This window comes from Lycorma delicatula, chromosome 8 (assembly GCF_047948215.1).
Source record: "Lycorma delicatula isolate Av1 chromosome 8, ASM4794821v1, whole genome shotgun sequence".
Taxonomy (NCBI): domain Eukaryota; kingdom Metazoa; phylum Arthropoda; class Insecta; order Hemiptera; family Fulgoridae; genus Lycorma; species Lycorma delicatula.
The window spans coordinates 97,587,102-97,601,884 of record NC_134462.1 but is presented as its reverse complement, the minus strand read 5'-3'; the positions used below and the strand labels follow the sequence as shown (position 1 = coordinate 97,601,884).

The 14,783-nt window shown below is 30.0% G+C and overlaps 1 protein-coding gene across 2 annotated transcripts in view; it reads right to left on the bottom strand.

The window, feature by feature from the left end:
- Nucleotides 1-14,783, bottom strand: part of LOC142329562 (E3 ubiquitin-protein ligase MYCBP2-like) — a 482,039-nt gene that overhangs the window by 47,644 nt on the left and 419,612 nt on the right. For both annotated transcript variants that reach the window (XM_075374241.1, XM_075374242.1), the window contains exons 22-24: nt 14,049-14,216; nt 12,135-12,340; nt 5,586-5,697 (exon numbers count right to left, since the gene is read on the bottom strand). In XM_075374241.1, coding sequence (XP_075230356.1) covers nt 5,586-5,697; nt 12,135-12,340; nt 14,049-14,216 — 486 coding nt within the window. The remainder of the gene's footprint in view (nt 1-5,585; nt 5,698-12,134; nt 12,341-14,048; nt 14,217-14,783) is intronic.

Genomic DNA, 14,783 nt, shown 5'->3' with positions numbered 1-14,783 from the left:
TTAAGTTTTCTAGGCTTAATAAAATTAATTTAAATATTAAACCGATTTAATTAAGATTAATATAATAACACTGTTAAACACAATTTTTGTTTCTTAACAAGTGATACATGAAACCAATCGTTATTTAATGTTGAAAATAAATCTGAAATCAGAATTTTTCTATCATGCATGTTTTTGAAAAATTCCAAGATTTAAATTTTGGATATTGTTGATATTATATGATGCATAATTATACACATATCTATTTTTTTATTTTATATGATTTCGTTTTATTTATTTCCTCAGAATATATTTTTAACTACATTAATTAGTTGCTAACCATGAAATAATAACTCAAGTCATAACAGAAACATCACAACATACTTCTCTAATGAAGTGTACATTAACAAGATTCATTTTGTCTGTACAATACAAAACAACATAAAGTTCACTGGCTTTGTTATGTTAGCCTACTGTTTTTAATAGTATATTTTCTTCTGTCAATGTAATAACTGTATTAAGTGAGAGAAAATTGATGTCTCATAATGCCTTATAAGTGTGTAAATGATTTAGACAATTTTTTTACATGTGTGTTGAGTTCACTGTAAAACCACGTAAGATAAAACATTACACCTTTAACTGTACTTTGACTCTAAAATTAGTGATCAGGATAAGACATGTATAATGTATAATAGCTGTGTGGTTGACTTAGGAGAGTGGCTAAAAGGCATTTGAAAAGCCTTGCCATTTGTTGTCCCTATGATTTGAGATGAACCAAAAGATTACTAACCGATTGTTATTTCTCTTTAATTAATATGCCTAGAATTGTAAGAAGTCTCAACACATTGTACTATATCCTTCATTGTCATCTGCACTCAGACCTATATACCTCACAGTTAATTCTTTCCAGTTACAAGGTTCCTGAAAACTTGTTTTCTGAAAACAGAGATGAGGAAGCAAACATTATGGAAGAAAAAAAATTGTGATTCAGACTTTGAATTACAATCAGTGAGCCACATCATAAATCATAAGGTGAGTTAATGACTCTGTAAGAGATGTAAACTTATCACAAAATAAAGCTGAACTTTTAGGCTCAAGATTGCAAGGTTGGAATTTACTTTCAAAAAAAACCTCTTGAGCAATCAAAGCCAACAGAAATATTTTTCTCAATAGTTTGCTGAAGAAAATTATTAATACTGTACAAATATTGAAGAGCATATGTTATAATTTGGGCAAGTTCATGAACCTGAGTAGTGGAGCATTGTCATTGATTCCTCCAAGTACAGCTTAAAGCAATTCTGCTTTACAATGATAATAAATATTCTTCTATTACCAATTTGTTCTGAAATAAATAAGAAAGAAATATATGATGTTATGAATTCTGTTACTGAAAAGTAAATTATAAAAAGTAGAGTCGGAGCATGTGTAGGGATTTAAAAGTATTCGCTTTTTTGTTAGGTGTGCAGCTAGGACATACAAAATACTGTTGTTTTAGGACAGCTGAGCTATTATCAGCATTTTGCAGTAAAGCAGTTGAAACATATGAAAACTTAACTCCTGGTGAAAAAAAATTCTATTTCCTGCATTCACATCTGGATTTCTTCCCACTAAATCTTAAGGCAGTAAGTGATGAGCATAGATGATATTTTTGTGTTTGAAAAACTTTTCAAAGGCAAACAGAGTGTTAATATGCTTGCTGATTACTGATGGACCTTAATTTGAGATGCATCATAGACTACCTACAAAAGGAGAGTATCTATAAGAAGTTCTCTTGTAAGTACATGACATCCCATAATATTAGTTAGTTAAGTTTTGTAAATGTTTAATGTGTCGTTTCTCTCAAACTGAGAATGATAGAAAGATTCTAATTACAGATCTGTAATCTATGCAAAAAAAAACAATACAGAGAAAGGTATCACACTTAATGAAACATTAAAAAAGTTTTATTTTGTGTATCAGTATAATTGTTTGAAATTACAAAGGATAAACGGATTTGAAAAAAATGTTATGGTACATTGTATAATAAGAAGATTAACACAATAAGAATAGTAAAAAGAGGCAGACTGGTGACAAAAGTAGTGTCATAGAAGTTCTGTTCAAAAAATAACTGAACTTCATTTATTACATTTTTATTATTAATTTTACAGATTATTGGTCCTTGTCCTCATCAAAGTACTCTCCTCCCCTATTCGCACACTTTTCCCAGCAGTGTTTCTACTTTGCGAAGAATTCCCAGATAGTTTCATTTGAAATGGCATTTAAGGACTGTGATGAATTTTCTTTTATGTCATCAATAGTTTCAAAATGGTGTCCTTTCATTATTGATTTTAATTTTGGAGACAAGAAAAAATTGCAAGGAGCCAGGTCTGACAAGTAGTGAGGCTGAAGGAGGGCAGTTATCAAATATTTGGCACAAAACTGACAAATTGATAAAGCTGTGTGTGCATATGCATTGTCATGGTGAAGAAACCATGAGTTCTCTCACAACTGCAGTCTCTTTTCATGGAATTTTTCATTTAACTGTTGCAAAATGCCTTGATAGTACGCACGGTTCACTGTTTCACCTTGAGACAATAATTCAAAATGCATAATTCCATTAAAATTGAAAAAAAGGGAACATTACTTTGACATTGGTTCGAGACTGACATGCTTTCTTGGAGCGTGGATATCCTTTGTCAATCCATTGTGATGATTGAACTTAAATCATGCACTAGATCATTGATTTTATGAATGTGGGTGTCATCAGTTGAAGTCAAAGGCCTTCCTGGTCAAGGATCATCTTTAATTGCCTGATGACCACTTTTAAATCATGAAAACTATTGCTTATAACCCAGAGCACCATCTCTGCAAACTTGTTTCAAAAGTTGAAACATTTCTGTGAAGGTTTTCCCGTTTCAAGCAAAATTTTATGTTGTATCATTGCTCTGAAAATCGCAAATTACAAAAATTGCTACTAACACTTAAACACATTACAATCAAATAAATGTAACATGAAAACTTAAATGAGATATCAACAATTCAAGAACATTTGGTTACAGAGGAGGGTGTGAGGAAGATAATGCTGTCAACTGCACATCACTAAATATCTCTGTTAGCGCATAATTAAACATTTTCAGTTATTTTCTGAACAGACCTCGTATGATCAGATGATATAATATAAAACTCAAAAATTTCTTTATATAATATAATTATTTATAATATCTAAAATATATAACATAATATCTATTTATAATTATTTTATTATATGACCTTTATTCTTTTCTCAAACCAATCATCAGTTAATTAGTGACAGTTAGCACTAATAACCAACTAATCCAAGGTATAAATATATAATGTTTATATGTAAACACTTGTATATGGCCAATTCATCAGTCATAGCCTGACAGTATATACATCTGCAAAGAAAATAAATAAGTGGGGTATCTGGCTGAGCAGTCCATAGTTAGATACTTCAAAATGCCACATATATGCCCTTTGTGAAAGTTTTCCTTAAGAAAATTTTCATTCAGCTTTTTAAAATTTGGAAGAAAAGCAATTTTTTCAAGTTTTTTCAGTATATATTTTCAGTTAGTCAATGTAAACTTGTTGCATTGTAATGTACTGCTCCCATCCTATGTAAGAAAACTTAAGCTAAATGGATGCTCAGTGCCTAGATAATGTCTTGAAGCAGTCCTTGGTGGGTGTTGTTTGTCTTTTTCATAGTCCCCATTTGAACAGGTCATGCTTTTCTCACTAAACACCTCTTCCCTTAACTCTTGAGCCTTTCCTCTTTGGTAGTGGTCATTTGGGCTTTCAATGAAACATCCTCCTAAGGATGAGGGAACCGATTTACTATGTCTTATGGCAGTTGATCCGTTGGAACTGCCCAGAGATTGTTTTGTCTAATCTGGTGGCTGTATAAAAAGGCCAACCTATAATTGAAAGGTGACAAATTCCAAGAGAGGAGAAGGATTGATTAAACAGTACAGATTCTTATGAAGCATGTTAAACAGAAGATTAAAAATATTAACAGAAGCAAAAAAAAGGAAAGGAAATAAAACCAAGATTAGTAATGTGGCAAAGTAACAATTCAAAAAAAAGAAATAATTCTTATATAAGATGGATTAGACTTGATGAAGTGTATGTTTTGAGCGTACTTTTGAATGGATGTAAGAAGATATAAACACTAAGAAAAAGGGACAAGAAAAGCAGAAAGTATCTCAAATGCAGATATGAAGGAAACTGTGGAAAACTATTTGGACAAATGAGAAGAGGAGCTTAACCATAATAATTCAAAGTAGGGAAGCCAACCAGCTGAATTTAATGTGAGGGAAAAGGACTGATTAAAACAGTGCTAGAAGGATCAGTTGTGTAAAATCAAGCAGCGAAAAAGTAAAATTTAGATTATATAAAAGGAAATAGAAGAAACCTGGATCTGGGAATAGAAGAGAACAGAGACAGATGTGGTGCAAAGGACTTGCCTCAGAGCAGATAATTGAGCATATTAAAATAATAATTGGACACAAATATTCAATGTGAATATTAAATATAAACATACACATTACATATTTATACAAATAAACATTACACACATATATTATTACACACATATATTATATATTATATTATATATATATATATATAACTCTGATAATAGTAATAATGATAATTGGACATACTACTGGCCTCTAGTAAAACTGGGCATACTGATGTCTTCTAACATATACATAAATATTTCATTAAATTTAAAACAGTACCACTCAGCAGTAGCCTAGTATTGGTGCAAATGCCATAAAGAAGTTATGAAGTCCAGTCTGCTTTCAGTTAAACAACTTGTACTTATAAATTGGAACATAAGAAAATACTTAAAAACAGTTTTTAAAATTTAGCTTCATAGTCATTTTGATTGTTAAACAATCATCAGAAGATACAGAATAAATGATATATGTAAGAAATAATAATTGATAATTTAACAATACCTATGAAACATTATGAAATAGGCATTACTAACAGTGGTTTTAGTTTTATTTTTTCCAAACAGATTAGTAGGAAATTAAAAGCATCATCAAAAACTGTTTACCAAAAATTGCAATGTAGTGGCAATTTTGATCATTCATGCTTCATCAACAGATAAAGGGAGAAAATAAACAGATATGTGAAAATAAGTATGTAAATGAAAGAATTATAAATGACTAATAAGTAACAATTACAAAACACTATAAAATAAATATTTTTAGGATAAGATTAAAAATAATAAAAACTTGGGATTTTAGGCAATCTCAACCAAAAGTGTAAATTAAATTTAAAAAAATCTAAACTACTTATACGAGTAAACTCGAAGATTGCATAGGACAAAATCAGGCTGAACATCAATCAAATAGGTTCCGCCATGAACAAAATTAATAGAAGACAAATAAGTAGTTTTCTTAATTACTTTATACACATGTTCAACAATCTCTTAATAAGGCCAAAGTTGTGAGATGCAGAAAGGATTAAAGAGAGAGAGCAATCATTTAATTACTCAAAAGTACATATTACAAAAGAAATTCATTAAAAAAATAATGAATTCTGTTTGTTGTTCATTTATATACCTCTCTTTTACAACAGGACGAATCAATGTCAATTACCTGTAAATATTGTGAATGATGGCTACTCTCCTGTAAACTAACACTACCAGCATCTTCTTGCTCTTCCTCTGACCTTGATAATATTTTGCTAATATTGCTGAATACATGACACCTTTAACATAAAAAACAAAATTATTAAGTTCATCTATACACTTGGTATACATTATTTATAAAAAATTGAATTAAAATATTCTCTAACCATTTATAATAAGTAGAAATAGTCTAGTTTTCAAATTTAAATTTACTTTATCTTAATTTAAAAGCTTATTCAATAATTTAAAAATTTTTATTTATATTAAAAATTATAATCAAAACAAGAAGTAAAATTTTTAAAAATGTTTAAAAATGATAAAGATTAATTAATTAAAATTGATACTAAAATCAATTTAAAACTAAATTAAAAAATTATAATGTACACATTTTTTACATATGTGAACAGTATGATGTCAATATAAATAAATAAATTAAAATTAAAATAAAAATAAAATTAAAAAATCAAAACTTTTAAAGTAAAATCAAAAACTTAAGTAAAGTAAAATTATATGCTAACCATTTCACATAATTTATTTTATTAACCGGGTTGGAAGATGAATTACTATTAATCATATTAAATTTATTCTTATGTTTATATATATAATACTTTTCTAAAATGTTAAAACCCTTATTGCTATACATATTGCATTTTTTTAATTTCAAATATTTTTAAGTTTGTCTGAATATCTGATATTGTGTGGTTATTTTTAATCAAATGATCTGATACATTCGAAAAGCCCAGTTTATCTTTTTTTATAACTTCTGAAGCATTCCATGAATCTGGTTTTAAAAGATCTTGTGGTCTTACCAATATAAATATAGTCACAATCATTACATTACAATTTTATAAATACCACTAAATGACATGCATCACTTATTACTTACAATGGTATCCATTACTTATTAGATGTTTTATTATGTGGTTATTCATCTGGTATGCAGGTTTAAACTTATTATTACCATAAACCTTTGTAATGTGTTCTATTTTATCAGTATATACATATTTTAAATATACATTGTCAATGTTTTGTGTGCTATATATTGGTATTAAATTTGTGTTATTTTTCATATTTACCATTTGTTTATTATAAATATTATCTACCAATCTACTATCATAACCACTATACATAGCAATCTGTTTTATAATATTAATTCTTTGTTTAATTCATTTTTAAATAAAAATTAAATATTTTAAAACTATATTAACTTCAACCACCACCGATATCACCAAAAAAGTTCACCAAATGGTACTGGACGACCGACAAATTAAGGTTAGAAAGATAGCAGAGGCTATGGGCATATCATAAGAACGTGTTTGTCACATATTGACTGAAGAATTAGATATGCGTAAGCTATCAGAGTGTTGGATGCCGTGTTTGCTCAATTTGGATCAAAAACGCATTCGAATTAACATTTCCAAGGACCTGCTGGAGCAGTTTAAGCAAAATGAGTTAGATTTTTTGTGTCAATTCATAACTGTAGATGAAACATGGATCCACCACTACACTCCTGAGACGAAATAACAGTCAAAACAGTGGACTGCAAAGGGTGAACCTGCTTTGAAAAAAGGTGAAGCCAGTTCCATTGGCCGGGAAGATGATGGCAACTGTTTTTTGGGATAATAATGGAATTTTGTTTATAAATTATCTTCAAAAAGGTAAAAGAATAAAGGGACAGTACAATGCATCATTACTTGACCAGCTGAAGTCAGAAATTGCAAAAAAAACAACCAATTTGAAGAAGAAAGTGTTTTTCCATTAGGAATGCGTCTGCTCATACTTTGACGATTGCCATGAGTAAAATTCACAACCTGCATTTTGAATTGGTTGACCACTCACCACATTCACCAGATCTGGCCCCAAGCAACTTTTTCTTGTTCCCTAATCTTAACATTTCGCTTGGAGGAAAGAGATTTCATCGGACAAGGAGGTTATTGCATACATAAACGTATATTTTGCAGAAAAAGACGCCAGCTACTAATTGGAAGGATTAAAGAGGTTAGAGCATTGCTGGAAAAAGTGTATATACTTGAAAGGAGACTGTTGAAAATTAAAACTATATTTGACAGAAAAAATATGTCTTTCTATGTTAGGCTCAAAACGTTTCAGATAACCCTTGTGTGTGTATATATATATATATATATATATGTAATATATTTCAATGACAGAAAAGGCAAATATCTCTCTTTTCTGTATATACTTAAACCTGCTGCTGTGATCAGCAATGGTTCATGTAACCATTGAGAAATATCATTTCAGCTACACAACTTTTGGTACATCTCTTATTGTCAGTTTCACAGAGAAAAAATCAAATATAAGTTATCTCATGAGGAAATGGACATACTTTAGAAATAAATTTTCTCTTCTGAAAAAAGCACTTCATATCAATATGAATATAATGATGATTTTGTTTTTCAAATATACCGTAGAATTTCCCCCAAAATTATGTACTATACTTAAGTCCAAAAATCAAATGAGGAAAAGAAAAAAATTGACAAGTTACTGAGTATGATAGTAAAGACAACTGAAAATATCTTAAAATAAGTTTTAAAAAAAAAATTATTAAAAAATATGATTGGTTTATCCTTCCATACGTTTATATATTTTTAAATAATGCTATCCAAAAACATCAGGAGCAAAACAGAAAAAAAATCAACATTTCATAAAACAATCATTTTTAAAACTTTTTTAAAAAAATAGGTAAAGAATTAACTCTAATCACAAAACTTTACTTTTAATCCTTCCCAAGCATCACTATCAAATGGTACTTTCCAGCTGAGCACATTTTTTATGCAAGAAAATGAAGACTTTTTATAATAAATCTTTTTTTATAATATAATGTAAATATGTTTAAATAATTTTTAAACAACATAAATATTTGCAAAAAAATAATAAAACTTTTTTAAATCTTTAAAGAAAATTAAGTTGTACGGTTACTTAACTAAATAAGAAATCTAACATTTTATCTGAATAGTTTACAAGATTTTATATTACATTTAGAAATAAGGTTATTATTATACTATTTATTTTCAAAACACACTTACATTAAACATAGTTAGAATATTGTCCACAAAGTTTATTATTTGAAGAAAATAAAAATAAACTTTTTTGGTTAACACTAAATATACAGTTTACACACTGTACATTCACAAATACTCAGTAAAATTATCTAATTATTTACTTGTATAACTTAGCCTAATCTATTAATAGTTAACATTGTTTTATAATAATTCTATATAAGCTAAATACTTAAAAGTACTTAAAAATTTGTTGTGAAGTATGGCAAACTTCAAAACATTCATCTGGATGGAGAAATGATTGATATGTACATGTTTTATAAAAATATATTGTTTCTTTTCTGATTTTACTTTGATTACAAATGGAACATCTACTTCCTTTAGGCTTTCTGCCAGTAAATTGAGGTTTTCTCATAAATGTTCTTCATGTGGGCCTTAAGGTTAACAGCCCCTCTCCTCTTCTGTCCAATTCCTTGACTGTCACCTTTTCTTTTACAAACGTATGGACTATGCTCTTCATGGACCATGGGCGCATGGACTAGGCTCTTCTAAAAATTTATGTGTAAATGGCTTTTTATCATTCCTTTCCAGTATTGCTTTATATATTAAAAACAGGTTAACAATGCTAACTTCTAACAGCCAAAAGAATATCTTTCTTTACCATCAGTATGACCTTCTCATAAGTGAGAATTAGATATAAAATGCTCACTGCAATCAACAGCTCCCATACGTTTTGTGTAATTAATGACAACTTCAGGCTTTTTTATTGGAGGTTGATTGAACTACTTGTTTGGCAGATCAATAGAATTATCTTTTCCACCTATACATATTGTGCTTAACATGGTTACAATCTTTTATCTTTCCAATGCAATACCAATTTCATTATATCTTTAAAAGTTCTTACATCTCCTTTTTTCATTCGTTCTCTTTTTTTCTGTTTAGCCTACAGAACTACCGTAAGGTATTTCTTCAAAGGATGAATGAGGATGATATGTATGAATGTAAATGTCTTGTACAATCTCAGGTTGACCATTCATACTGGGAAAGATTTTTTTTAGATCTTTTGGCATACTTTTCCTGTTGGGCATTACAGTACCAATAGTTGCAAAATATTCTGTAACTAATTAGCTATTTCAGGGCTGGAATAAGACTAGTCAGGGTAAACATGATAGCCAGAAGGTGGATAATGAGATCTTTTATGACTAAACTACACAGTACTTTTACAATCTGGGAAGTTTTAGATAAAGCTGTATTTTGAATGTCTTGTTTTCCTATATATGGCATGAAATTATAAATATGTCCATTTATGTAATCTGATAACATAAATATTTCAATACCAAACTTTGTAGGCTTTAGTTTGTAGATCTGAAAATATACCTTTCCTCTAAATGAATAGTGTGCTCTCATCTACAGATATATTAAAACTAACATTTTAATATGATTTGCATTTCTCTATGTTCCAATAAAGGCTTTATTGATTGGTATAAGAAAAGAAAACCTTTCCCTTTCACATCGCCCTGACCTGGATGTTCCCCAGGTCAGAGCCATTGTCTTGGTGAAGAATCAATCTAATAGCTGTTCTTTCAGCATATTTTGAACCTGTTCACAAAGGTCTCCTTTTAGTTGAAATTTAATTAATAATTTTATCTTCAAGCATAATGTGAAAAATCCCTTGCACATCAAAAAACATAGCCACCACTGCTTTGATTTTTATTTTCACATCTAATTTTTCTTTTAAATTGAATTATTTTCCAATGCAAGGATTGTCACCTAGCTTCTGAGCCATTATAAACAGCAAATATTAAATTTTCTGATAAATAATAATCCTTTTTAATATTTATAAGGTTTCAGCACAAATGTTATTCACTTTCCTTCTGTTTAAAATATAGGATTCTAAACACCACTTTTGTTTGTACACTATTCTTTCATACTAAATTTTTATGTAAAACCTATCTAACAGTTACTATATCAATGTTACTCAATTCAGTGACTACTCAAAGGGTCAGGCGATGAGTTTTTCACAGACTTTTTTAATGTTAACATCTGCTTTTGACATACAAGGATGATCAGAGAACCTATTATCCCCAACCATTTCCCTTCCCTGTATGCTTGTTTGCTGTTGCCAAGTCACAGAGAAGGGGCAAGAAATCAGTGCAATTTTTTTGTAGCCATGCAACATATGACTTTTAAAAGAAGGAAGACGGAGCTATAAGAAGAACTCAAAGGTTTAACAGAAATGAGGAGAATGGGGATGGACATGGTAAAAAGTCTCTAACAGATAAATATGTAATGATTAGATGTAGTATTAAATTTCATTAGATGTAATGTTAAATATCTAATTAAAATTGTGCTTATTTTATTTTGGTAGATAAATTTTTAGAGAAATTTTTCAGCTTCCAACTAGACTTATATTCTTTACAAAAATGTTTCACCTTTAGTTGCTATACACTCAAATTTAAAAATCGTTGCATTTACATAAATAATAAAGAAGACCTTTTCTTGTTAAATATTCTCCTCATTTAACTATGATCTCAGTTTTTCTTATTAATTTTTACTTTCTTGTATGAAGTAAATTTCCTTGTAACTTCCTTGTATGAAATATTGTAATCGGGAAAAATTTTGGTTTTCAGATCTCAACGGTAATATCCATTCTGACCATTCCTGAATCTGACTAGTTTCACTAGTTTTGGCATGATGTCTACGTACATATGTGCGTATGTATCTCGCATAACTCAAAAATGATTAGCCGTAGGATGTTGAAATTTTGGATTTAGGACTGTTGTAACATGTAGTTCTGCATCTCCGCTTTTGATTACAATCGACTGAACCAAATGTGTCCAAAATCAAAAAAATTTGGATTTTGGACTTTTTCTTAACTATACTAATAAGCCCTCGTTGAGAGCTTTTCAACAATATAAGTGGTACTTATTTTCATTGGTTCCAGAGTTATAGTCAAATGAAATTTTAATTAATGAAATATTTAGATCTTATAAGGAAGTACATCGGTTTGAATCAAGACTTCATCTTCTTTTTTTTAACTTAAATATATTGATTTATTAATAATTATTAACCTCTGATTGTAAAAAAAATTTACAATAAATAAATATTTCAATAACAACAATAAAAAAAAGAAATATGAAAAAATATCAGAAGTTATTAATGAAATAAAATTTTATGTACTTTTCATTTTAAAAAAATGTGTATATGTAATTTAATAGGCATACAAGGAGTCATGTGATGTCCACATCAGATTTTTATTTCTAGAAATATTTATGAAAAACCCAACTTTCCAAACATTTTTTTTTAAAAACACACCATAGTAAATCAAGTTAACATTTACTTTATTTTCATTTATCAACAAAATATACCTGTATACAAAAATTTCCCCATTTGAAATCCTTTTGAGATTAAAACCTTTATAGATTGAAGTATTAATGGGCTAAATAGATTTATATTTAAAAGTAGGGTCTCACTAATATGAAAAAATAAGATTGACAAACCTGTGAAGAAAAGTATGATCAGCCTGTGTGAAATGTATTCCAAAGCATCTGACAGCCATCTGTTGTAATGCAGATCCCATAGGTAATAAGACCATTAAATCAGCAACAGTCTGAAGTAATGTATGAAACGTATGAGGTAAAGGATGTACGGCCTGTCCAACTATGCCCATATCACTCAGCGGATGTTCACAAACACCTCTCAAATCCTACCAACAAGGAAATAGCTAAATATATTTGCAATATAATTTAGTTTATGTAGATTAATAAACAGATCATTGGAAATAAAACAAGAGATGATCTTTGTTGTGCTACTGAATTTCCTGGGTTATAGTAGCTGATAACTCTTTCAAACTGCTAAAACAAATTCCTCAGAGTGATTATTTCAGCTATCAAAGACCAGTGGATTCTAATCAGGGCTGAATGGTGGATGATGAAGCATTTTCCAAGGTTAATGGATGAAAATATTAACAACAGAATTTGCAGTATGTAGGCACGCATTGTTGTGCAAAATTGACTAAGATTGTTGCTCTTTTTCTGGAGGTAATTTTCAAACTTTCTGTCGTGAAACTGAAGTTTCTGTAGTAATTAGCAGTCCCACTAACAATACTTAGCACTATGTCTGTAGCAATAACACCCCCGTCACTATAAGCAAAAATCATCATCTATATCACGTTTGACTGTTTGTGACATTTCTTTGGCCCCTAACAGTGATGATTCTTCCAAGAAATGCTTTGTTACTTCAGTTCAGATTCAAAATTACATATCCATGTTTCATCAAATAAGAACAATTATTTGTTTCAAGAACTGTTTGCCTTCTCTTTTATAATATATAAGCAGTTCTTGTGAAATTTTGAGATGTCTCACTTTTTGGTGCTCATTCAGTCAGTGTAGCACCCATCAGCAACCAATTTTTAATGCAAATGTTCTGTTAAAATGTAATGTACTGTAGTTTTTGATTAGGAATGAAGAAGGTGGTGTGGTAACCGGGATCGCCACAAGGTAGATGTCTTCCACCATGTGGAGGGGGTCAGGATATAGTTTTTGGTGTTCCAGTTTCATTTTTGATTTCCCTTACTGACAATTCAAAAAAATTTTTTTTTTGTCTTCTTCAATCACTGAGGTAATGCTTGTATTATCTTTAGCAGTAAACAGTCAGCCAGAGCACGGCTCAACTGCTGCACTCCTTCTGCTTTACCTAAACCTTTTACGCCAATGCTGTATGGTGCTACAATTTACAGTATCATCACAACATACTTCTCATAACAATTGATAAATTATAGGCAAAGTATTGCTATTTGCTTTGTTATGTGACCTGAATTCATCTCTGCCAAATCTTTGGATTGCACTGACATTGTTATACACTTTAAACAATCTATATTATTTGCTTCATGGCACTTTCTACACATTGTCGGCTATTACAAATACAGTAGCACACATGAGCACAATGCATTTTTTTTTGCTTGATGATTTCACCAAATAAGCTTGAAGCTTGTCCATGGGATATGGAAATGGAATTCTGTACTACATGCCATGCCTGACTGTGATTCCAACCCAGTCCCTCCAAATCAAAGGCCAAGACGCTACTGTACCACGGAGATCTGCATTAGTTTTTTTTGGACAACCTCATTGTTTAAATAAGGACTAAACCCAATCTAGTGTGTATACTTTTAAAATTATTAATACACAGCTAACAATAGCAACCCTGGTATGTCACTAATTCATAAGGCTTCTGTAGTATTATTATTTACAAAATAAAACACAACATTTAATAGTGACTACATTACTATGTATCTTGCATTACATTATGTAATGCATATTAAATTTGTATGTATAAACATACAAGTAGTATCTCAACAATACAATGAATAATATAATTACTTTATATGCTTCATCATTAGTAACCTTTACACATACCAAATCATCCTTTTTTTCGGGTTTAGGCTCACCAGCTCCTTCTTCTTTTGGTTCAAGATCCGGTGGTTCCTGTACAAAAGTAGCTGGTGTCAATGCAGCAACAAGCCACCATAAAAGATCATGAATACTTGAAGCTTGTGTCACACTTCTCAGCAGCCAGTTTAATGCCTGATAAGAAAGAAACAAAGAAAAATTAAAAAATTAAACAATAAAAATATCTATGTGATGTAAGATGATATAACTTAAATAAGCAAATAATACTGGGCCCACAAAAAAGAATATCAGGATTTTAATTTGTTATGATATCTGTTGTATACAGTGATTAGTATTGATTTAAGGCTAGAATCAAAGAGCAAAAAGGACAGTTTTAGTTGCATGCATGGTAGTAGATTATTCCCCAACTTTCTGTTTGACAGTGTCACTAGCAAAGAAGCCTTCTGTGTTTTGCAGTTTGCTAAATGTGAATCTGTAGTTATAGTTCAATGTACATTCCATAGAAAATTTAATTATGATCCTCCAAGTAACAATAACTGTGGTATAATTAGTCATGATCTATGGCATAATTGGTTTGAAACTCCCAGATGTCTGTGTAAAAGGAGAGTGTGGGTGTACCAAAGGTGTCTAACGAAAATGATGACCTTGTCAGGTAGCTTTTTTGCATAGCCTAAAAAATTTGTTAGAAAGGCCAGCCACAAACTAGCTGGTAATGACAGTGTGGAATGTTTTAGGAAATAC